The 26,778-nt window shown below is 37.4% G+C and overlaps 1 protein-coding gene across 1 annotated transcript in view; it reads left to right on the plus strand.

The window, feature by feature from the left end:
- Positions 1–26,778, plus strand: part of PKP4 (plakophilin 4) — a 246,543-nt gene that overhangs the window by 163,588 nt on the left and 56,177 nt on the right. Inside the window, exons 5-6 of the mRNA XM_059927920.1 lie at positions 17,801–17,926; positions 18,043–18,233. Of these exons, the coding sequence (XP_059783903.1) occupies positions 17,801–17,926; positions 18,043–18,233 (317 nt within the window). The remainder of the gene's footprint in view (positions 1–17,800; positions 17,927–18,042; positions 18,234–26,778) is intronic.

Raw genomic sequence — 26,778 nt, forward strand, 5'->3', positions numbered from 1 at the left:
AGGTAGGGGTGGCTTAAATATAAAAAAATACTTAAAAGGTCTTTGGTCTATTTTGTCTTTGGCTAGGTCTTGACAAAAGAAACATCTTTATTCAATTATCTTGGTTTCCTAAATAAGAAAGGATTATTTGAAAGGATTTAGGATTGAAGGTCTGTTATTGTTCCTCATTTTTCTTTAATATTTTGAAGATTTACTTGAAGACAATTTCTCTACCTTGTGTGTGTGTGTGTGTGTGTGTGTGTGTGTGTGTGTTTGTGTGGTTTATTACAAATTTGGCTTGAAAATCTTTTTAGCCATAAGGTGAATTGTTAGCAAGGCAATAGTTTGATCACTACCTGGGAGAGATCCCTGCCTGCTCAGGAGTTTTCAGTAATATTCCATTGAAATTCCAGAAATTGAGACCAACTGCTGAATTTGTTTTTAAATAGCTAACTTACTGGAGAGTCATTTTCTAAGGATAAGCTCAAGATGCCCTAGGCAGAAAAGATTTCCATTTATGATTCAATTCAGGAGAATCAGCTTACTTGTGTTTTCTGGTTGGTTGATTGGTTGGTTGGTTGATTTTTGATTTTTAACTTGTACCAAGGATCGCAGGCTGTTGCAAAGCAGAAAACCAAGGCCTTGGACACTCAAAGAGATAACCTCCCCAAGTGTGGGGAAGAATCATCCATTCTACAAAACATTTTTATTTTCCTAGACTGATTGGGAAGGAATCTTAAGGAGAAGCTCCCCTGGACATAATAAAGTTGTTTTAAGCACGTATGCTTTATTGTTTTCTTGCCTTTCTGTTGCCATCTCTCTTCATTATTCTGTATTTTCTAGCTTACCAGCATTACATGTCTGCTCTCTAAAAACATAAATGGACCTCCTCTTGTCTTTTATGAAGAGGAGTTTATTATTTTCTGCTGTGGCTTTGTTTTTTCCTTAGCCTTGCATTTCTTATGACCTTGGATTTTGTGGGTGTCTTTATGTATACTCTGCTGAAAAAGAGGGAAGAGGGAATGTTGTCTTAGGGTTCCTGTTTCCTCTTTTGTTAGTGTGCCATTTTTCCACTATTCATGTCTTCATATCTCTTACCGATGTATGTATTTGTACAGTCTCTTACGTTCCACCAAAATTTGAGGTAGCTTTTAAGAATCCATATAATAAAATAGAAAAATAAACTCCAGAATCACAGAAAATATGTTAGAATAATAGGTAAAGACCTGAAGACAGTGAGAATGCAAATTTATGCACAAGTAATTATACTTCTTCATGATGGAAAATATTATATTATGGAGGATGTCTTTTAAAGAAAAAAACCTTGGACTTACCTCTTGAAAAAGCACACCAATTCAGTCATAAAAATAACCAAACACCATGTTCCCTACCTACCAGAAAGAAGCTGTTGAAGCCATAAATTGGGTCCTTTTGTCAAAGTGATCATGGGTTGTTACTTAAATCCTCCAGCCACATCCTGTAAATTTGTGAATATTATGAATTTGTGAATTTTGTCACAGATCACAATTTCACAGTTTTTCTGTTTCAGGGGAAAAATTACTAGAGTCTAGGCAGTTGCCAGTTTGGGTACTTGTGTGTAAAATGAGGGGAGGGGAGCGGCATCAGCCTGAGAATCTACCCCTCCCCTCCTCTTCCCTGCAGATTAGGACAAGGAGCAGCCTCCAGAGCTGGTGTGCTGTCTGTCCCCACAGTAGGAAGTTATATCATACATATTCATAAATAGAATATTAAATTAGCAATCATGTATAAAGGACTATTATTTTACTGCAGATTTTGAATGTTATGATTTATTAGGACTATAAATTGTATAAATGACAAAATTTTATTTCTGCTTCTCTTCCAAATACCAAGAGGAATATGAATTTCTGTTAATATTGGCCTTGGAGTCCCAAGTTTTTCCTCCCTTATTTTTTCAGGCCTTTTTTAGTAACACAGTCATTATAGTCTTCTTACCACAATTGCAGTGCTGTAGCTTCCTAATCACCGCTTTTTCATGTTTTGTTACAAAAGTAAGGCATGCTTTTTTGTGTGTGTGTTTTTTGTTTATTTGTTTGTTTATTTTGGCACGCTTCTTATTTAATATAAATTGTCTAGAAGAATTTGGAGTAAAAGGTAAAAATTTCCTTCATTGCCACGTCTACCCATACCATGGCCATTTCTCCACATACCTACACACACACACACACACACACAGAAAATCTGAGGGGTGTGTGTGTGTGTGTGTGTGTGTAAGTAAATATCCACACATTTGCATTTGTTTTGTTTTTAATACAATGAGGATATGTTATACATTGTTCTATGACTTAATTTTTTTTCCTTAACAACATAGTAAAACTATGCATGTGTTTCTGTGTCAATTTATAAAGATCTGCCTCCTTTTTAATAGCTATCTATTGTTTAGAAAATTTATGTAACCAGTCCATTATTAGTGAACATTTTGTTTTTTCCAATTTTGCACTTTGACAAGCAGTGGTAAAATTTTTCGCTGCACATCTGAGTGTCTCTGTTGATTACATTTTTAAGGGGAACTGCCTGGGCAAGGGTGTATACATTTTTATTTTGGCAAATAGTGTCAAATTGCCCACCGAAAATACTTAACAGTATGTGGCAGGGGAGGAGATTTTTTCCTCTACCCTCTTAGGTTAAGTAACTGGGGCCTGTGAATTTAACTGACAATAGACAGATTAATAATAATTTTTCAAAAACCCTAAGTAATCATATGCATATGAGAGCTCACAAAAGAAATAGCTCCCTAGGGACTTCCCTGGTGGTCCAGTGGTGAAGAATCCGCCTTCCAATGCAAGGGACACCAGTTCAATCCCTGGTCAGGGAACTAAGATCACACATGCTGTGGGGCAACTAAGCCCACGTGCCACAACTACTGAGCTCGCACACCTCAACTAGGAGCCTGCGTACCGCAAACTACAGAGCCCACATGCTCTGGAACCCGTGCCACAACTAGAGTGAGGAAATCTTCATGCCACAACTAGAGAGAAGCCCGCACGCAGCAATGAAGAGCCCACACGCCGCAACGAAAGATCCCACGTGTCTCAACGAAGATCAGCATGCTGCAACTAAGACCCAGTGCAGCCAAATAAATAAATAAATATTTTAAAAGTTTTAAAATTTAAAAATTAAAAAAAAAAGAAGTAGCTCCCTAAATGACTAGGGTTGGGGGTTTATATACCTAATTTAGGGGAGAGGAAGCAGGCAGAAGAGGCTTCTGTGGGAAGAACAAGTGGATTTCTAGGGTAACAAACAGGAGATAAGACAGTTTGTGATGATGTTTGTTTACACAGGTGCAAGTGGTCGCTCCGATTTTTTTTTTTTTTTTTTCATTCCATAAAACTCCCCCAGAAGGGATCCATGGCAACCTCACTCCCAGGACTTTTCTGCTTTTAGTGAAGTAAGGGAAGCTCCAAAAAGACTTCTTTCTGCATCTGTTGAATCTCACATATCTTTAATTTAGAATAATCTTCATGCCAGCTCTCAGGGTCCAAATAGGTCCCCACAAACATATATTCCTACCTATACCAAGTGTCATGCCTATCATGCTTCCCATGCTACCAGAGGGTAGTAACATACGAAGTGTAAATCCTCATGAGTATTTAAAATTTTAATAAGTTATTAGGCTTTTTAAAAAAATTGCTTCAAATTTCCCTGTATCATAAACTCTATCTACAGATTAAATAGAGTAAAATCATTTACAGAAATAATTATTAAATATTCATTAAATCAGAACATTGCATGGAGACTTCAGCATACCACTGACCATTCTATTATTTGATTCATTCTTATGGAAATTGGAGATAAGCCTGATCTTGGAATTTAATAAATTTGTCATGATACCTATCAGCTTTGGTTTCTTCTCTTTTCGTATCTGGCTCAAAATGATCAGATACATTTTTCTGTCAACAAAAATGCAACAATGACTACCAAAACAAGCAAAAAACACTATCACTATTGGAGGTGATTTGGGTACCAACACCTCACTCCAGAGGTGCCCAAACTTTGCTGCACATTAAAATTGCCTGTGGAGCTGTTAAAATATTATTCCCAGGCCTCCCGATACACAATTAAATCCAAAAGTCTGGGGCCCAAACCAGAAATCAAGTCTTTAAAGCTCCCCAGTTGATTCCGCTCTGCAGTTTGAGAACCACTGCCTTACTCATAATTAAATCAACTTAGTTACTAGTAATTAAAGAGAAGAATTAAAATTTTATCCCGCTTGTCCTGTACAGATTTTATTTCAGGATCACCAAATAACCCTAGTCATTGCTGGCTATCTAAAGATTTCTAAAATATGCCAAAGAATTCCTGCTGATAAATGTAGAAAGAACAATAAAATTAGAAAAAAACCACCAATTTACAGACCCTAATGAAATCACTCGTTCAAGCAAAGATTGTCAGTGTATGCAGAAACCTCTATATTCTCAATCCTAGCTGCACATTGGAATCACCTTGGGAGTTTTTAAAAATCCTGATATTCATACCACAACTTGGGCTGATTGAATTGGAATCTCTGGGCATGGGACTCAGTTAGCAGTAGTTTCTAAATTCTACGCCCTCCACTTCCACGCCAGGCAACCAAGTTGTGCAGTGTGCAACCAAGGTTGAGAATCCTTGCATTAGTAGAAAGGAAGATGGTGAACTTGAAAATACAAAGATGAGGCTGCCACCACTTGAATTGGCTAATTGATCTGAGCAAATGTAAAAGTTCTGATGTGACGTCACGTGAAGTACACGGCACTGTTCATGAAGTATTCTAACCACAAAAGTTTGACCTGAAAGCTTTTAGCTCTAAATTTCTGCTTACAAGAAAATTTGAGGTTTGAGGATGTGTAAATGCCACCATGAGAAATCCATCAAACAAATTTAGAATGTGGTGCATCCTATGAGTTTATTGCTATGGTTCCAGCAGTGAGCCAAGAAAGTGAAAATGAAGGAATGGGAAATCCTTTCTAGATGGAAAGAATTTAAGTAACAATCACAAACGCAATCAGTGAACCTTATTTCAGCCTGACTAGTACAAGCCACTGAAGAAAGACATTTCTGAGACATCAGGAAAGTTCTGAATATGAACTCATTATACGGCATTATGGAATAATTGTAGTTTTGTGAAGTCCTTATTTTATAGAGCTATAAATGGAAGTATTTAGAGTTCTGATCATCTGATATGAGAGGTCTGTTTTAAAATTCTCTAACAGAAGAAAGGAAAAAGATAAATGGATCGTAAAAGTGTGGTATAATGTTGTAATTATGAATTCTGGGGGATTGTTAATTGTACTTTTGTCTGTTTTTATATATGTTTGAAAAATTTAATTTAAAAAAATTTAAATACAAATTCTTTAAATAAAGGGTTCACAGTAGTGGGATTTAAATCGTACATCAGAGAGACGTGTTAAAGCCAGTAAGCTGTTGCCCATACTCTGAAGGCTGGTCCTAACAGAAATGAAACCAACTATGAGACAGTGACATGTGCTCCCCAGCCAGTGGGTGGTACTTAATTTGAGTTTCCACATAGGTGGGATTTTTATTAAAATTCTTATTAAGCAAAATCACCTGTAGCGTGCTGGGCATCAGCTTGGAACTCCACATTTATCACTCTGTTTGTGCCACCAAATAAGAATATTCGCATTTTGCTTTAGCCAACATGTATCTTTATGTCCTGAGCCAGTTATTCATGACGTATGAACACATCCCCCAGAAGCTTAAATATTGTTAGTACTTCATGTAAAAATCAAATATCCAGCTTTAGCCTTTAACATTTTATGTTTAATTCAAACATGTCAAGTAAATATTTAAATTTTCTCATTCTTTTAGTGATATGTGAAGAAATAATCTATTAACTAGCTAAAATAAAATAGAAATTGTAAAGTCCGAAATCTCCTTTTTTTCCATTACCACCTCCTCAACACAGAGCCCCACTTTCTTAGTTTACAGTTGTTACTTTGGGAAACAGTAAAAAGGCTACCATCTATAACTCCACATTTCATTTTTATGCCAAAGTTAGCCTGCATTTAGCTTTATCTTGATAATCTTTACCAAAATAGATAATCCAGTAGAAAAGTACAGAAAAACCTGGTTTCACAAGACCCATTCATTTCTTTTAATGGTGAATATGTATGGAATTCTTTAGAGAAGGTTTTTTTTGGTTTTTTTTTTTTAAACAGAAGAAATGTATCTCCCACTATCAAATATTTTCATTTGTATATTTGGTAACATCTTTTCCCCAAAAGGAACAAAATTTGTCTTTGGAAAAATATTTGACTGGTTTTTGAGCACTTATTTTCCATAGACTACACTTTTTACATCACAGCAAGTCCCTTATTCTTTGTTCAGCTTTACTCGTTAGGAAGTGAGAGCCCTCTGGCCTTTTATGAACACCGCCTGTTAAACTCAGACACTTTGCAGATGTGATCCATTTCTTTTCATCTTTATATTTCTAAACTTCTTGTTTTTATAGTTTTCCTTTTATAAGTATAATAGAGTATGAATTTTTTATGGTAGGTTTAATAACTGTATTTTAATTAGTACCCAGACTAAAAATACTTAATAAACACTCATCTTAATATGACTACTTGTGGAAATTCCTATTTTTTCCCCTAAAAATTAGTTTTAATTGTTTTGAATCCCTGAAGAGAATTCAGGAATTTTAAAATGTTTTTGAACAGGAGAGCTCTCTGGTGGCATACAAACCTAAACTATTTTTCAGATTTGTCATTGTAGAAATCAAATAAAGTACTTTATACCAGTTTATACAGATACGAAGTTTGCTTAAACTATGAGATTCAATTTGGGTAGATGAGCTTCTACAGTGGATTTTAAGGCAGACTAGTTGATGTTTAGAGCAAGGTTTAAAGTGAACTGGAAGGTACTTCATTAATAATGGTTTCTATTTTCCAAGGCTTTTCACACAGTGTTTTCCGTATGAGTAAAAATTTTAGGGCCATTGTCTTATTAATATTTAAGAGATAGTATAAGCATGCATAAGACCCAAAAATCTAGATATATCAAGAGAACCAGACTAGAAATAGCTTCAAGAAACATGGTCTTCTGCTCGTTCTTCTAAGTCTTTACTTCCATTAAAACCCAACTTTGAAAGAGTATCATATGTATGTAGTAGTTTGTAGTTGGGTCAACAAACTCCAAGTATCTGTAGTATTCTTAAGATATCAGTCAATATCCATCTCTGTCTTATGTGGATTAAAGAATGTTCTTATGCCTCATGCTTCCATCACCCTATTTACATTTTCACTCTGAAACAGGATTTCCCAATGTTCTCATTGCCTCCAATAATAAGGTTACCTGCTGTAGAAATGAGTCTTGTGCATCAGAGAAGCTACTGAAGAGGACAAGTCTTGGGGACCATTTTCCAGGTCCCCTTCCAGAATTTGGCTGAGAGCTTTACTTCTTAGCCATTGAAGGCACTGGAATATTTCTGCAGCAGCTCTGTGGAAAGTAGACTCCCTCCTGAGCCTACGGTGCTACGGGAAGTGAGAGTCCCAGGGCCAAACAGGAAGATGAGTCCCCATAAGACTAAATTCTCTACTCATATTTTTCACAGTGTTGCACCTGAGTGTGATAGCCTGACCTCAACTCATAGGCCAGAGTTGGAAGAAATGTGACATACCCAATTCCCTTAACTGTCAAAGAAAGTATCATCTGCCTTAACATTGTGTGCTATTACCATCCCAAGATGCCTGCCAAAACCCACACTACACTACCTTTTATGTAAGGGCAAACCCCTGAACGCTGTAGCCACTCAGGACAGGGAGAATCTAGCATAAGGTTGCAGCCTGCTGGTTTGTGAAAGACTAGTTACAGGGTTATACATACTAAAAATCTCCTTACTGATCCCTAGGTTCCTGTTTCAGTGGTGATTTTACACACAGTGTAGACCTCTGTCATTTCATATAACATAAACAGACACATAGATTAACAAAGCAGAGGCATTTTAAGTATTTCAAGTTATTTAAAGAAGGCTTAGACCTTTTACTGAGCATATTTTTATGCATACTTGGTATGTATTTGGGAGGTACATCACAGAAAAGATAAAATAATTCACTTTGTATTTCATCTTTTACTGTGAGCTTAATGGGATGGGTAATGTAACAGATTTTCATAGCCCTACAACATTACTGTCCCTTACATGCTAATATTTTTCTTAGCTGCAGCCTTCTACTTTTTCTAATTAATTGCCCTTTTTTGGGTAATATTTAGGCACTCAGACGAAATGTAGCAGGCAAGAAGGACCATGCTTCCACAAATCTCCCAGTCTTAATCACAGATGGAGATTATTTCATTCCACCTTGAAGCTTATTCAAGTTCTATATTTGTAGACATTCATTTTCTTGGAAGATGCTAATTTGATGTTTGAAAATCTCCCATAGTATATTTCTGGTGTCCCAGAAAACATGTTTGTGATTTTTTCAAAAAGATAACACATGTTCTTCAGTACACAGATTAAAGAAGTAGCATTCATATTCTGTTTGCCATTTTTACTCATAAAAATCTCTCAATTTCATGTTCTGATTGTGCTAAACAGCATGCCAACTGTTTAATTGTAGTTTACAGCATTGATCATGAAATGATGAACTCCATCCTGTAAGTCTCTGTGGGTTTCTCTGGTAAATTTGACTAGTATCTGCTTCCATTCCACAAAGCAGACATTTTTTAAATACATTTATTTGAAAGATTGCATAAATAATGCATAATTAGTAATTGTGACACACCATACTACAATAAGGTATACTTTATTCAGTAATTAGGAAATGACCCGTTTGTATATCTGAGGTATAGTAGCTGTATGTACATACATTTATGTGGGTGTATACAATTTGTGAATTACAAGTTTTCAAAGAAACAGTAAATAATAGCAAAAACTATCTTGAAAACAATTTAATTTCCTTTTAGTGATTCAGAAGAGTTTTCAGTATCTTTTTGTCTTTGCAGGTATACATTATCATTGGACTCTACTATAGAAGTAGAAAAATGACTGAAGACCTTATTCATAGTATAGAATTTGGTTGTTTTACAGTTCCTATTAAATCAACCTCTTTAACCAACTTTGTAAAACTGTAACTTTTATATTTACTGAAATATAAAGCACAAAATAGGTACCCTGTACTCTAAACCCAGTTATTTAGATCTTCAAATTAGATTTTGGGTACATGGGGATTTAATATTTTAGTGTTCTCGTTAACATCTCTGTGTCCTTTTCTATATTCTGTTTTCTGAGGCATTGCATTTAAAACTATAAGAAACACAGGCTTCTCTGAGGGTCCAGTGGTTAAGACTCTGCTTCCACTGCAGGGGCACGGGTTCAGGGAGCTGAGATCCTGCGTGCCACACGGTGCAGCCAAAAAGTAAATAAATAAAAAATAAAAATATAAGAAACAGATACTAACATTTAGAGGGTAGATGATCATATTACTTGGGGGTAATTTTGTTGATTTTGTTTGTGTTTGCATTTTTTGAGATTCTAATTCTGTTAAGTTTTACTGTTAGGGTGACCAGTATGGAATAATGTATCTTACAATTTGTACTTGATCTGTGTAAGATTATTTATTTATTTATTTATTTATTTTATTAAAGCATAGCTGGTATACAATATTGTATTAGTTTTGGGTGTATGACATTGTGATTTGACATTTATATACATTAAAAATTGATCATCATAAGTCTGGTAACCATCTGTCACTGTACAGAGTTATTGGGATATTGTTGATTTTATTCTCTTTTTCTTTTTAATACATCTTTGTTGGAGTATAATTGCTTCACAATACTGTGTTAGTTTCTGTTGTACAACAAAGTGAATCAGCCATATGCATACACATGTCCCCATATCCCCTCCCTCTTGAGCCTCCCTCCCACCCTCCCTATCCCACCCCTCTAGGTGGTCACAAAGCACCGAGCTGATCTCCCTGTGCTATGCAGCTGCTTCCCACTAGCTATCTATTTTACATTTGGTAGTGTATATATATCCATGCCACTCTCTCACTTCGCCCCAGCTTCCCCCTCCCCCGCCCCGTGTCCTCAAGGCCATCCTCCACATCTGCGTCTGTATTCCTGCCCTGCCCCTAGGTTCATCTGTTCTGTACATTATGTCCCCATGACTTATTTATTTTATAACTGGAAGTCTGTACCTCTTAAGCCCCTTCACCATTTTTGCCAACCATCCCCCCACACCCATCCCTTGACAGCTAATTTCTTTCCCTGTGTCTATGAGTCTGTTTCTGTTTTGGTTTTTAGCGTCCACATATAAATGAAATCATATGGTATTTGTCATTGTCTGACTTACTTCACTTAGCACGATACCCTCTAGGTCTGTCCATGTTGTGGCAAATGGCAAAATTTCATTCTTTTTTATGGCTGAGTAATATTCACACAAGGGAATACCACATCTTTAGCCATTCATCCATTGATGGACACTTAGGCTGCTTCCGTATTTGGCTATTGTAAGTGATGGTGCAGTGAACATATGAGTGCATATATCTTCTCAAATTATTGCTTCTATTATCTTCAGATAAATATCCAGAAGTGAAATTGCTGGATCATATGGTAGTTCTATTTTTAATATTTTGAGGAGCCTCCATACTCTTTTCCATCATGGCTGCACCAATTTACAATCCCACTAACAGTACCCAAGGGTTTTCTTTTCTCCACATCATCACCAACACTTGATTTTTGTCTTTTTGATAATAACCATTCTGACAGGTGTGAGGTGATAGCGCATTGTGGTTTTGATTTATATTTCCGTATGATTAGTGATGTTGAGCATCTTTTCATGTGTCTGTTGATCATCTGTATGTCTTCCTTATAAAAATGTCTATTCAAGTGGGAGGGAGGGAGACGCAAGAGGGAAGAGATATAGGGACATATGTATATGTGTAACTGATTCACTTTGTTATAAAGCAGAAACTAACACACCATTGTAAAGCAATTATACTCCAATAAAGATGTTAAAAAAAAAATGTCTATTCAAGTCCTCTGCCCATTTTTTAATTGAATTATTTGTTGTTTTTTGGTTTTTTTGATGTTAATTTGTATGAGTTCTTTATGATTTTGAATATTAACCCCTTAACCTATATATCATTTGCAAATATCTTCTCCCAGTCAGTGGGGTGCCTTTTCGTTTTGTTGGTGTACAAAAGCTGTTTAGTTTGAGGTAGTCTCGTTTGTTTATTTTTGCTTTTGTTGTCCTTGCCTGGGGAGACAGATCCAAAAAAATATTGCTAAGACTGTTGTCAAAGAGTGTACTGCCTATGTCTTGTTCTAGGGTTTTATGGTTTCAGATCTTATATTTGAGTCGTTAATCCATTTTGATTTTATTTTTGTATGTGTTGTAAAAAAAAAAAAAAAAGTGACCCAGTTTCATTCTTTTGCATGTAGTTGTCCAGTTTTCCTAACACCATTTATTGAAGTGACTGCCTTTCCCCATTGCATATTCTTGACTTCTTTGTAGTAAATTAATTGACCATATAAGCATGGGGTTTTTTGGATTAGTTTGAGAAGGATAGGTCTTAACTTTTCTTTTTGTTTGTTTGTTTGGTAGAATTCACCTGTGAAGCCAGTCTGGGCCTGGGCTTTTGTCTGTTGGGAGTTTTTTGATTACTGATTTAATTTCATTACTAGCAATCAGTCTGCTCAGATTTTCTGTTTCTTCCTGATTCAGTCTTGAAAGATTTTGTGTTTCTAGGAATTTATCCATTTATCCATTTATCCATAGGTTGGCTGATTTGTTGGCGTATAATTGTTTGGAGTAATCTCTTAAAGTCCTCTGTGGTGTCAGTTGTAACTTCTCCTGTTTCATTTTTGATTTTATTTATTTGAGTCCCCTCTCTGTTTTTCTTGATGAGTGTAGCCAAAGGTTTATCAATTTTGTTTATCTTTTCAGAGAACCAGCTTTTAGTTTCATTGATCTTTTCTATTGTTTTTTTAGTCTCTATTTTAGTTATTTCTGCTCCAATCTTTATTACTTCCTTCCTTCTGCTAACTTTGGGCTTTGTTCTTTTTCCACTTCCTTTAGGTGCAAGGTTAGATTATTTATTTCAGAATTTTCTTGTTTCCTGAGGTAGTCCTGTATCACTATAAACTTCCCTCTTAAAACTGATTTTGCTTAGTCCCATAGATTTTGAAATATTGTGTTTCCACTTTGTTTGTCTCAAAGTATTTTTTTATTTCTTCTTTGATTCCTTCATTGACCCATTGGTTGTTTAGTTGCATGTTGTTTAGCCTTCAGGTGTTTGTGGTTTTGTCAGTTTTCTTCTTGTTACTGATTTCTAGTTTCATACTATTATGGTCAGAAAAGATGCTTGTTTAAAGTCAGTGTTCCCTTATTGACTGTCTGGTTGATCTGTCCATTGACGTAAGTGGGGTGTTAAAGACCCTATTATCATATTGCTGTCAGTGTTTCCCTTTATCTATTTAGGTGCTCCTGTGTTGGGTGCATAGCTGTTTACAAGTTATGTCCTTTTGTTGGATTGATCCCTTTATCATTATGTAATGCCCTTCTTTGTCTCTTGTTACAGTCTGTATTTTAAATTTTATTTTGCCTGATAGAAGTATTGCTACCCCAGCTTTCTTTTAATTTCTGTTTGCATGGAACATCTTTTTCCATCCCTTCACTTGTGTGTTTGGATCTGAAGTGAGTCTCTTGTAGGCAGCATATATATGGGTCTTGTTTTTTAATCCATTCTGCCACCCTATGTCTTTTGATTGGAACATGTTGTCCATTTCCATTAAAAGTAATTATTGGCAGGTACATACTTATGGCCATTTTGTTAATTGTTTTCTGGCTGTTTTTGTAGTTCTTCTCTGTCCCTTCCTTCTTCTCTTGTTCTCTTCCCTTGTGATTTGATGGCTTTCTTTAGTGTAATGTTTATATTTCTTTCTCTTTATTTTTTGTGTATCTGTTACAGGTTTTTGGTTTGTGGTTCCCATGAGTTTTATATATAACAGCCTATGAATATAGCAGTCTATTTTAAGCTGATGGTCACTTAAGTTTGTGCACTTTCTAAAAGCACTACTTTTTTTACTCCCTTCCTTAAACATTTTATGTTTTTGAGGTCATATTTTTATTTTGTGTATCACTTAACTCATTATTTTAGATATAGATGATTTTACTACTTTTGTCCTTTAACCTTCATACTGACTTTTTACGTGGTTGGTCCACTACTTTTACTATATGTTTCCCTTTACCAGTGCTATTTTTTTCTTTCATCATTTTGTTCATTTGTTTGTTTGTTTCTAGTTATAGCCTTTTCTTTTCCATTTAAAAAAGTCCTTTTAACATTTTTTTAAGACCAGTTTAGTGATGATGACCTTCTTTAGCTTTTACTTGTTTGGAAAACTCTTTATCTCACAATTCTGAATGATAATCTTGCTGGGTAGGGTATTCTTGGTCGTAAGTTTTCCCTTTCATTACTTTGACTATATCATGCCACTCCTTTATGGCCTGTAAAGTTTCTGCTGAAAAATCAGCCAATTGCCTTATGGCATATTAACCCTTGTATGTGACTTTTTGTTTTTCTCTCTTTATCTTTAACTATTGCCATTTAATTATGTCTTGGTGTGGATCTCTTTGAGTTCATCTTATTTGGGACTTTGTGCTTCCTGCACCTGGATATCTGTTTTCTTCACCAGGTTAGGGAAGTTTCAGCCATTATTTCTCCAGATAGATTTTCTGTCCTTTTCTCTCTCTCTTCTCCTTCTACAGACCCTGTAATGTGAATGTTGGATAGTTGATGTTGTTGCAGTAGTCCCTTAAACTATCCTCATTTTTAAAATTCTTTTTCCTTTTTGCTTTTCTTATTCAGTGATTTTCACCATCCTGTCTTCCATATCATTGATATGTTCTTCTGCATCCTCTAATCTGCTGTTGATTTCCTCTAGTGTGTTTTTTACTTCAATTATTTTATTCTTCAATTCTGATTAGTTCTTTTTTATATTTTCTCTCTCTTTTTTGAAGTTCTCCCTGAGTTCATTCTAGTTTGGTGAGCATCTTTATGACCATTATTTTGAACTCTACCTGGTAAATTGTTCATCTCCATTTTGTGTAGTTCTTTTTCTGAGTTTTTGTCTTGTTTTTTTCATTTGGAAGCTATTCCTTTGTCTCCTCATTTTGTCTAACTCTCTGTGTTTGTTTCTATGCATTAGGCATATCATCTATGTCTCCTGGTCCTGAAAAGGTGGTCTTATATAGAAAGTCCCCTGTGAGGTCCAGTATCACAATTCCTCCTGGTCACAAGAGCCAGGATATCCAGGGCTACCCCTGTGTGTGCCCTCTTGTTGTGGTTAGACCACTATTGCTACAGGCACTCTGGTAGGCTGGGCTCACCTCTTGGTCCAGCCAGCTGATAGGTTTTTCCTCAACTGCTGCAGGCACACTGATGTGTGGGGCTGGTCCCCAGCTCAACTGGCTGCAAGACCAGCCAGAACTGTTGCAGACATGCTGTTATGCTGAGCTAGCTCCCTGGAGTGGGAGCCACTTTGGAGGGGTGCCAGTGCTGGCTGGGGCTACCCAGTGGCTGGGGCAGAGTGAGAACCACTTTAAAGGGGCCCACTGGGGCAGGTGGGTTGGGCAGGGCTGGTCCTCAGGAACACCTGGGGAAGGTGCACAGTGTTAGTTAGGTTGAAAAAAGAGAAACAGAAATGGTGGCTGCCAGCAACAGGTCAGCCAGGGGGAAGGAAAGTGAAAAGAAAAAAAATGGCATCGGACAGTGTTTCCATTCCCAGAGAAAGTTCCACCAGATACCTGCCGTGTGGCACATACCTCCAAATTAGTCAGTGAATCTCCTTCTCATATGACCTTGATGCTTTTCAAGCTGTTGCTTCTGCCCTAGTACCTGGAACAGGTGAGTTTGTGTGTGAGCTCTTTATGGGCAGAGTCTTGGTTTCCCACAGCCCTCTGGCTCTTCCAAACTTAAGCCTTGCTGGTTTTCAAAGATAGACGTTATGGGGGCTTGTCTTCCTTGTGCAGGTCCCCTGGCCTGGGGAGCGTGACGTGGGACTTGTGTCCCTCACTCCTCAGGGGTCCTCCACGGTTGTAATCTCTCTCCCATTTGTGGGTTGCTGCACTAAGTGTGTGCGTTCTGACTAGACCGTGTATCTTCCCCTCCTACCCATCTCAATGTGGACTTTTCTTTATATCCTCAGTTGTAGAAAATCTGTTCTGCTAGTCTTCAGGTCATTCTCAGACATGGTTGTTCTATCCGTAGTTGCAGTTTTGTGTATCCATAGGAGGAAGTGAGCTCAGTATCCTCCTACTCTGCCATCTTGATCCCGTCAAGATTATTTTAAATAGCTTCTCTTAGAAAAGAGTGTAAATGAGCACAATTGCTTGTCACCTGGTTTGTGAGAAAATGTTCCATTGGATAAAGAGACAAAATTGCTGAAGTACAGATTTTTAGCGTGTCTCTTTTTCTTTTCTTATTTAAATAATATCTCCTAATGGTTAAAAAGAGAGAGACATACACAGAAGTCTAATGGTTTTGGTTTCCATGGTGATAATTTTTCAGATTCTGACACTGCATGCCACCTAGTGTTTCCAAGCCGAGAGCTTTGATGTAATGGTATCTCAGGTTTTATCTTGTACTAAAGCTGAAGCTAGGAACGTCTTTTTCTTTTTAAAAGTGGCACATTTTTCCATTATGCCAATTCTTGAAACTGCCAGATTGGTACTTCCATGTCTATAGTTTGTTGCCATTTCCTATGTGATTTTCCAGTGTTCCATTCCTGGATGAAATAAAGGTGGATTACTACCTAGCTCTGATTTCAGGTCCTCTCTTGTTTAGCTTCTCTGAGGCATTCCATTCCCTGTAAAACTCTTATAACCTAGCAAACTATGTATTTTACTTAGTCCCTAATAAAACTCCTTCAAGAATTGCTGTGTAAGAATGTTTAGACTTGTGGAAAGACAGAAGACTTACAAATGAAGCAGATTACTCTCCAGTATTATCAGCCTGATAGAGACTTAGATCATGTTTCAGTGTGTACCAGGGAATCCACATACGATCTGAAATCTGTACTGAAATTCCAAACTTAAGAATTCAGAACTGTCACAGAGCTCTGCTACCTAGAAGTGTAATGTCAAATGATAAACCTAGAGACAGGTTCATCAAAAACCTATATTAAGAATGTCAGCAAATCTTTCTGGAGGCTAGGAAACAAAACATTGGATTGAATCTGACATCAAGTTAAAGGTTTAGAATGTGGCATCCCAGTTCTCCTGTAAACCCTATATTCACTTTCCAAACTAGCTTGATCAGCAATGCCTAAAAGTTTTACTTTGCTTTTCATAGACAAACCTTATTGAACACAATAAAGTAAAGTCCACAGCACAATGCCAGGCATGAATCAGTACTCAATAAAGAGAAGCTGCTATTCTTACTGGGAATTTGTTCATTCAGTAAATATTTACTGAGCACCTACTGAGTGCTATGCACCTATCCTAGGCACTGAGGATACAACAGTAAACAAAGCAGACAAAAGTCCCTGCCTGCTTTGAGCTTACAGTCTAGTGGAGAGAGATGGTGATAAGTGCTATAAAGAAAGGGCAAACTGGCCTCCTGTGGTAAGTGGATACTGCTTAGATATTACTTCCTTTAGGAAATTTTTCCTAAGCTCCTTTCCCCCAGATAGTAACACAAACATGTGCATGCACGTGACACACTCAATCTTTTCTCAGCTGCATTCTTAGAGCCTGGCATATAGTAGGGCCTTAATAAATAGTTAAAGAAAGAAAGTCAGAAAGGAAAGACTAATTTCAATCCTTAGGATTGTGTGTTAAACTCAGAATGTGATGCAGATTCAATTTAAATCTGTAAAGTGAGAGTGAAGTGGCATTCCTGAAAAAAAATGTTTGTTAGCAACATGAGGGTTAAACTTGAGGAAAGAAAGACTTGTCATGAAGATAATCAGAATATGGGCAAATATATTTTGAAGAACCTAGAGGAAAGAGAACATATTTGATTAGAATTGGGAAAAGGCAGTATAAGCTACACCACCTAAATTTACAGCGTAAAAAAGAGGTTGGAATAGGGAAGAAGATAAATTGTTTTGTTTTGTTTTTTAAGTTCAAGATGGCAAAATGATACAGATGAAAATAAAACAAGATAATGGGCGAGACAGATTTGAGTAAAGAAAACAGTAATGACGTTAGATTTGTCTATATTCATTTGGTAAAGGCTAAAAGAATAAAATAAGCAAATGGATAAGAAATTAAAATTTCCATTGTTGGCAATTCTGAAAACTCTGCGCAGAGTTCCTTTGATTTTAGATGATATGAAATATGACATAAAAAGCTAGCCCTACCTTCAGAGGTTTCATCACCAAGCTCAATAATGTGAACATCATGCAAGTTTTGATTTCAATAGTTTGAGATATAGAGGATCTTTTTTTACATAGTCACCCTTCTCATTCCATCTGTTAACCCTCTTGGAGGAACTCACCCTGAGAGGTGAGTTTTCCAAGGGGTAACAAGGTCAGTTTTCAGATTTTAATTTAATGTAGTATGTAAGTTAATTTGTGGCTGGTAATCAGGATAAAAAACATTCATGACATTTAGCAAAATATATTAATAAACTGAGTAAATGGAACACTTTCATATAGAAAAGAGTCAAAATGACTGTGCAATTTAAGGTGAAAGTAGTCTTGTATTAACTTGTATGAAGTCTTGAGTTAATAGTCTTGTATTAAGATTATAAGACTTTACTGACAAATATCTGAACCCTTTTTTTAGCAAGTTTTTGTGTATTATTTTCATTGAGTTTAGCTGATTAAACTTATCTTCTTCCAGATGTGCCAAATACTGGTGTAAACAAACCTAGAGCTTCTGACGCTGTCCATCCCAATAACTATCTCATCAGGACAGAGCCAGAACAAGGAACCCTCTACTCACCAGAACAGACATCTCTCCATGAAAGTGAGGGTCTGTTGTATTATCTTTTAAGTATTAGATTTGCTTTTAATATTTCCATTTTGAAAATGAGCATCAGAAGGGTAAAATTAAGATACATTCTGCTGCTTTCATTCCTTCAGGATCATTGGGTAACTCAAGAAGTTCAACACAAATGAATTCTTATTCCGACAGTGGATACCAGGAAGCAGGGAGTTTCCACAACAGCCAGAACTTGAGTAAGGCAGATAATAGGCCACAACATTCATTCATAGGATCAGCTAATAACCACCTGGTGAGGAATTCAAGAGCTGAAGGACAAACGCTGGTTCAGGTAAGCCAAATACATCTCCATCCCTTTTTTAAAAATGGACTCATTTTACACTATGAGTCCATGATGTGAATTGAAATTTTAGGCTTGAAATCTAAAAATGCATTAGTTCCTATTAATGAATTCTGATAAATTCTAGACATTGGAGAGTAATTTTTCTGTAAGCAGCAAGTTTGGCATGAGGGGAGTAGTCCGCGGAGAGTGTGAGAGGATTGGGTGGAATGTTCTAGTCCCTGAGGGGTTATGAGTTCCTAAAAATACTAGAGCTAAAATATGCTGTAAAGAGTTCTAGAGGACAAAGCACTATTCCCACACCTGCACAAAATGGGACTGGCCCATTCTAACCAAAGTTTTTGCCTTCATCATTGGAATTGTTCTCTGAAAACGTATTTTTTTGCTTTGCTAGAATATAGATATTCCTGCCTATAGAGAGCTACTGTATAGAAGCATAACTATTCTGTTAAGGTTTTCTTACTTGATAGTCAAAAATAATAATGCATATGTATTTATAAAAACTCCTTAACTTCTCACTCACTGCCACTTTATTCACCTCAGTCCACCAGCATATGCCAGAATTAATAAAAGTAATAGGAGTCCCGAGTGGCAATAACTAGTGAGGATCTCTCTGTCCGAGTACCCCCGTGATTTCTCTGGAGCTGAAAAATGGCAAGATGATCAAAGAAGTCAGGCGAACCCTGAGCTTCTCTTAATGCAATACAGGAAGCCCTGAAGGTACACACAGCAGTGGGCCAACATTTGCAATGCCAAAGGAGAAACACAAAACGACTTTGGCTCAACAATTTAAGGGAAACTTTTAAGTATTAAGAAACATTTCTGTATTAAAACAAACACAAATATGGTACATGAATTTTTAAGGTAAGACAGGAAACCTTGTGCCCATAGCAAACTACTTCCAGCTGCAGACCCCTCTCCCCCAGCTCCATCCTTCAGATGATACATTTACTCCTGTGCTGTTAGGGATGCTCTCATGAAACACCCTGGGAAACTTTGGACTAAATGCTTACAGGAGTTCATCTGCTTAGGTGAATTTCTATGTTGGCAGGTCTAAAGTCACACTTACGAATAATTAATTACACAGATTGTCTATTTTGCCCCTATGGCCATGATACCTTTTTAATTAATTAATTTTTTTTTTTTAACTTACAGTAAGTTAATTTTGTTCCTGGAGATTGCAAGACAGTCTTTAAAACTGAACTTGCATGTATTCTGGGGAACACAATTTCTAGGTATCTGGGCCAAGCGTCATCCCATTTTGATAGTAAATAGCTTATATGTGGGATTTTGAAAATTATCTTTAGCACTATTAGTAAACCCCAAGTACAGATTTTAATGTTCCAACTGCCTACTAATTTTTTTGTTTTGTTTTGTTTTGTTTTTTCTTTTTTAACATCTTTTTTTGAGTATAATTGCTTTACGATGGTGTGTTAGTTTCTGCTGTATAACAAAGTGAATCAGCTATATATATACACATATCCCCTCCCTCTTGCATCTCCCTCCCACCCTCCTCATCCCACCCCTCTAGGTGGTCACAAAGCACCGAGCTGATCTCCCTGTGCTATGCGGCTGCTTCCCATTAGCTATCTGTTTTACATTTCGTAGTGTATATATGTCAATGCTACTCTCTCACTTCATCCCAGCTTACCCTTCCCCCTCCCCGTGTCCTCAAGTCCATTCTCTACTTCTGTGTCTTTATTCCTGTCCTGCCCCTAGGTTCATCGGAACCTTTTTTTTTTTTTTTTTAGATTCCATGTATATGTGTTAGCATATGGTATTTGTTTTTCTCTTTCTGACTTACTTCACTCTCTATGACAGACTCTAGGTCCATCCATCTCACTACAAATAACACAATTTCATTTCTTTATATGGATGAGTAATATTCCCTTGTATATATGTGCCACATCTTCTTTATCCATTCATCTGTTGATGGACACTTAGGTTGCTTCCATGTCCTGGCTATTGTAAATAGTGCTGCAGTGAACATTGTGGTACATGTCTCTTTCTGAATTATGGTTTTCTCAGGGCACATGCCCAGTAGTGGGATTGCTGGTATATGGTATGGTATGGTAGTTCTGTTTTTAGTTTTTTAAGGAACCTCCATACTGTTCTCCATAGTGGCTGTATCAATTTATATTCCCACCAACAGTGCAAGAGGGTTCCCTTTTCTCCACACCCTCTCCAGCATTTATTGTCTGTAGATATTTTGATGATGGCCATTCTGACCGATGTGAGGTGATACTTCATTGTAGTTTTGATTTGCATTTCTCTAATGATTAGTGATGTTGAGCATCCTTTCATGTGTTTGTTGGCAATCTATATATCTTCTTTGGAGAAATGTCTGTGTAGGTCTTCTGCCCATTTTTGGATTGGGTTGTTTGTTTTTTTGATATTGAGCTGCATGAGCTGCTTGTATATTTTGGTGGTTAATCCTTTGTCAGTTGCTTCATTTGCAAATATTTTCTCCCATTCTGAGGGTTGTCTTTTTGTCTTGTTTATGGTTTCCTTTGCTGTGCAAAAGCTGTGAAGTTTCATTAGGTCCCATTTGTTTATTTTTGTTTTTATTTCCATTTCTCTAGGAGGTGGGTCAAAAAGGATCTTGCTGTGACTTATGTCAAAGAGTCTACTGCTTATGTTTTCCTTTAAGAGTTTTATAATGTCTGGCCTTACATTTAGGTCTTTAATCCATTTTGAGTTTATTTTTGTATATGATGTTAAGGAGGGTGCTAATTACATTCTTTTACATGTAGCTGTCCAGTTTTCCCAGCACCACTTATTGAAGAGGCTGTCTTTTCTCCATTTTATATTCTTGCCTCCTTCATCAAAGATAAGGTGACCATATGTGCATGGGTTTATCTCTGGGCTTTCTATCCTGTTCCATTGATCTGTACTTCTGTTTTGGGCCAGTACCATATTGTCTTGATTACTGTTGCTTTGTAGTATAGACTGAAGTCAGGGAGCCTGATTCCTTCAGCTCCGTTTTTCTTTCTCAAGAGTGCTTTGGCTATTCGGGGTCTTTTGTGTTTCCATACAAATTGTGAAATTTTTTGTTCTAGTTCCGTGAAAAATGCCATTGGTAGTTTGATAGGGATTGCATTGAATCTGTAGATTGCTTTGGGTAGTATAGTCATTTTCACAATGTTGATTCTTCCAATCCAAGAACATGGTATATCTCTCCATCTGTTTGTATCATCCTTAATTTCTTTCATCAGTGTCTTATAGTTTTCTGCATACAGAAAACTTTTGCATTCCTTGTGGGCCTCAGTTAGGTGTCCACAGTTCTCTTCTCCTTTCTCAATGATGCACGCATCATGTACCTTCTTGGTCTCCAGGCAGGAACAGCAGGGCTTCAGATGCTTCTTCTCCTGGGACTCAGATGGGGCAGGGCTTGCAGCCGCCAGACCCGGCATTTTTCACGCCAAAAGCAGCAACTAGCACAGACACCCTAACCTCTCCAGCCTCCACAAACGCCGCCGATTAGCCCGCAATCTTTTGTCTCCTTAGGTAGGTTTATTTCTAGGTGTATTATTCTTTTCATTGCAGTGGTAAATGGGAGTGTTTCCTTAATTTCACTTTCAGATTTTTCATCATTCGTGTATAGGAATGCAAGAGATTTCTGTGCATTAATTTTGTATCCTGCTACTTTACCTCATTCATTGATTAGCTCTAGTAGTTTTCTGGTAGCATCTTTAGGATTCTGTATGTATAGTATCATGTCATCTGCAAACAGTGACGGCTTTACTTTTTCTTTTCTGATTTGGATTCCTTTTATTTTTTTCTTCTCTGATTGCTGTGGCTAAAACTTCCAAAACTATGTTGAATAATACAGGTGAGAGTGGCATCCTTGTCTTATTCCTGATTTTAGAGGAAATGGTTTCAGTTTTTCACCATTGAGGACGATGTTGGCTGTGGGTTTGTCATATATGGCCTTTATTTGTTGAGGTAAGTTCCCTCTATGCCTACTTTCTGGAGAGTTTTTATCATAAATGGGTGTTGAATTTTGTCGAAAGCTTTTTCGGCATCTCTTGAGATTATCATATGATTTTTAAAATCCTGCAGTTTGTTAATATGGTGTATCACATTGATTGATTTGCATATATTGAAGAATCCTTGCATTCCTGGGATAAACCCCACTTGATCATGGTGTATGATCCTTTTAATGTGCTGTTGGATTCTGTTTGTTAGTATTTTTGTTGAGGATTTTTGTATCTATGTTCATCAGTGATATTGGTCTGTAGTTTTCTTTTTTTGTGACGTCTTTGTCTGGTTTTGGTATCAGGGTAATGATGGCCTTGTAGAATGAGTTTGGGAGTATTCCTCCCTCTGCTATATTTTGGAAGAGTTTGAGAAGGATAGGTGTTAGCTCTTCTCTAAATGTTTGATAGAATTCACCTGTGAAGCCATCTGGTCTTGGGCTTTTGTTTGTTGGACGATTTTTAATCACAGTTTCAATTTCAGTGCTTGTGATTGGTCTGTTTATATTTTCTATTTCTTCCTGGTTCAGCCTCAGAAGGTTGTGCTTTTCTAAGAATTTGTCCATTTCTTCCAGGTTGTCCATTTTATTGGCACATAGTTGCTTGTAGTAATCTCTCATGATCCTTTGTATTTCTGCAGTGTCAGTTGTCACTTCTCCTTTTTCATTTCTAATTCTGTTGATTTGAGTCTTCTCCCTTTCTTTCTTGATGAGTCTGGCTTATGGTTTATCAATTTTGTTTATCTTCTCAAAGAACAAACTTTTAGTTTTATTGATCTTTGCTATTTTTTCCTTCATTTCTTTTTCATCTATTTCTGATCTGATCTTTATGATTTCTTTCATTATGCTAACTTTGGGGGTGTTTCTGTTCTTCTTTCTCTAATTGCTTTAGGTGTAAGGTTAGGTTGTTTACTTGAGATTTTTCTTGTTTCTTGAGGTAGGACTGTATCGCTATAAACTTCCCTCTTAGGATTCCATTTGCTTCATCCCATAGGTTTTGGGTTGTCGTGTTTTCATTGTCATTTGTCTCTAGCTATCTTTTGATTTCCTCTTTGATTTCTTCAGTGATCTCTTGGTTATTTAGTAGCATAGCGTTTAGCCTCCATGTGTTTGTATTTTTTACAGTTTTTTTCCTGTAAGTGATATCTAGTCTCATAGCATTGTGGTCAGAAAAGATACTTAATATGATTTCAATTTTCTTAAATTTACCAAGGCTTGATTTGTGACCCAAGATATGATCTATCCTGGAGAATGTGCCATGAGCACTTGAGAGGAAAGTGTATTCTATTGTTTTTGGACAGAATGTCCTATAAATATCAATTAAGTCCATCTTGTTTAATGTGTCATTTAAAGCTTGTGTTTCCTTATTTAATAATTTCATTTTGGATGCTCTGTCCATTGGTGAAAGTGGGGTGTTAAAGTCCCCTACTATTATTGTGTTTCTGTCACTTTCCCCTTTTATGGCTGTTAGCAGTTGCCCTATGTATTGAGGTGCTCCTATTTTGGGTGCATAAATATTTACAATTGTTATATCTTCTTCTTGGATTGATCCCTTGATCATTATATAGTGTCTTTCTTTGTCTCTTGTAATAATCTTTATTATAAAGTCTATTTTGTCTGATATGAGAATTGCTACTCCAGCTTTCTTTTGATTTCCATTTGCATGGAATATCTTTTTCCATCCCCTCACTTTCAGTCTGTATGTGTCTCTAGGTCTGAAGTGGGTCTCTTGTAGACAGCATCTATACGGGTCTTGTTTTTGTATCCATTCAGCCAGTCTATGTCTTTTGTTTGGAGCATTTAATCCATTTACATTTAAGGTAATTATCGATATGTTGCTATTACCATTTTTTAATTGTTTTGGGTTTGCTGTTGTAGGTCTTTTCCTTCTCTTGTGTTTCCTGCCTAGAGAAGCTCCTCTAGCATTTGTTGTAAAGCTGGTTTGGTGGTGCTGAATTGTCTTAGCTTTTGCTTGTTTGTATAGTTTTTAATTTCTCCATCAAATCTGAATGAGTTTGTTGCTGGGTAGAGTAATCTTGGTTGTAGGTTTTTCCCTTTCATCCCTTTAAATATGTCCTGCCACTCCCTTCTGGCTTGCAGAGCTTCTGCTGAAAGATCAGCTGTTAATCTTATGGGGATTCCTTTGTATGTTATTTGTTGCTTTTCCCCTGCTGCTTTTAATATTTTTTCTTTGCATTTAATTTTTGATAGTTTGATTATTATGTGTCTCGGCGTGTTTCTCCTTGGATTTATCCTGTGTGGGACTCCCTGCACTTCCTGGACTTGATTGACTATTTCCTTTCCCATGTTAGGGAAGTTTTCAACTATAATCTCTTCAAATATTTTCTCAGACCCTTTCTTTTTCTCTTCTTCTTCTGAGACCCCTATAATTCGAATGTTGGTGCATTTAATGTTGTCCCAGAGGTCTCTGAGACTGTCCTCAATTCTTTTCATTGTTTTTTCTTTATTCTGCTCTGCAGTAGTTATTTCCACTATTGTTATCTTCCAGGTCACTTATCCATTCTTCTGCCTCAGTTATTCTGCTATCGATTCCTTCTAGAGAATTTTTAATTTCATTTATTGTGTTGTTCATCATTGTTTGTTTGCTCTTTAGTTCTTCTAGGTCCTTGTTAAACGTTTCTTGTATTTTCTCCATTCTGTTTCCAAGATTTTGGATCATCTTTACTATCATTACTCTGAATTCGTTTTCAGGTAGACTGCCTATTTTCTCCTCATTTGTTTGGTCTGTTTGGTTTTTACCTTACTTATTCGTCTCCTGCATATTTCTCTGTCTTCTCATTTTACTTAACTTACTGTGTTTGGGGTCACCTTTTCGCTGGCTGCAGGTTCGTAGTTCCCGTTGTTTTTGGTGTCTGCCCCCAGTAGGTGAGGTTGGTTCAGTGGCTTGTGTAGGCTTCCTGGTGGAGGGGACTTGTGCCTGTGTTCTGGTGGATGAGGCTGGATCTTGTCTTTCTAGTGGGCAGGCTGCGTCCTGTGGTGTGTTTTGGGGTGTCTGTGACCTTAGTATGATTTTAGGAAGCCTCTCTGCTAATGGGTGGGGTTGTGTTCCTGTCTTGCTAGTTGTTTGGCATGGAGCATCCAGCACTGGAGCTTGCTCTCCGTTGGGTGGAGCTGGGTCCTAGCATTGAGACAGTGATCTCTGGCAGAGCTCTTGCCGATTGATATTATGTGGGCCGGGAGGTCTCTGGTGGTCCAGTGTCCTGAACTTGGCTCTCCCACCGCAGAGGCTCAGGCCTGACACCAGGCCGGAGCACCAAGACCCTGTCAGCCACACGGCTCAGAAGAAAAGGGAGAGATAAAGAAAGAAAAATAATAATTAATTAAATAAAATAATAGAAAATAATTCAAATTAAAAAAATAAAATGTAATTTGAAAAAAACAAAGATAGCAACCAAACCAGTAAACGAATCCACCAATGATAACAAGCACTAAAAACTATACTAAGATAAACGTAAAAATCAGAAACAAGTCAGTAGCAGACAGCAAACCCCAAGTCTACAGTTGCACCCAAAGTCCACCACCTCAATTTTGGGTTGACTCATTGTCTCTTCAGGTATTCCACAGGTGCAGGGTACCTCAAGTTGACTGTGGGGATTTTATCCACTGCTCCTGAGGCTGCACGGAGAAATTTCCCTTTCTCCTCTTTGTTCGCACAGCTCCTGGGTTTCAGCTTTGGTTTTGGCCCCATCTCTGCATGTAGGTCACCCTCTGGCTTCTGTCCCCGCCCAGACAGGACGGGGTTAAAGCAGCGGCTGATTAGGGGACTCTGGCTCACTCATGCGGGGGGATGGAGAGGTACGGTAGTTATAATTGGAATGTAGGGCCAGCCTGCGTTGGCAGAGGCCGGCATGACTTTGTGACAGCCTGAGGCGCACTGTGTGTTCTCCTGCCTACTAATTTTTAAACTCCCTCTTTCTTGCCTTATTGTTTATTTGCAGTCCCCTTCCCTCCCCAGATCTTCTCCTTTCCATGGCTATTGCCTTCCCAGAATTGTTGAGTTTGAGCACCCAAGTGGTCTCAGAGCATGTGTTTCAGCCAGCCAACTGCTTATGACACGTGGAGACAAGACATATTTCTTCTTATGGCGTCTAAGAGTATACAAAGTCCGTGACTCATCCCTTTTTCTTCCTTTATTGCCCCAACTAAAAGTGAAAGGGGGTTGATGACAACTGTACTCTAGTAGTCACTAAGGAGATACAGAAAAAGCTTGGTCCTGAACTTATAACCCAGTGCCCCAGTCCAGCCACCATTTTTCTTCATTGTTGTCCTGCATCAAGAAAGGGATCTGAGACTCAGTGTTTGCAGAAGTCTGTGGATTCATAGAAGGACTAGCCATGGCAGAAATGTTCTTCATTTCCCAGTCTGGTCATTTGCAGCTGGCCAGAACTCAGCAGAGATTTTGAGCATTCCTCCTGCTGGAACAGATTAAGGGTACCTTTATTTGCATCTCTTTTGATTCACCAGCTTAAGACAAGAGCTTATAAATCAAAGGAGGTAGAAAGAAATGGCTGAAATCACTAGCAGCCACACTTAAGCTAA

Source organism: Balaenoptera ricei, chromosome 7 (genome assembly GCF_028023285.1).
Source record: "Balaenoptera ricei isolate mBalRic1 chromosome 7, mBalRic1.hap2, whole genome shotgun sequence".
Classification (NCBI taxonomy): Eukaryota; Metazoa; Chordata; class Mammalia; order Artiodactyla; family Balaenopteridae; genus Balaenoptera; species Balaenoptera ricei.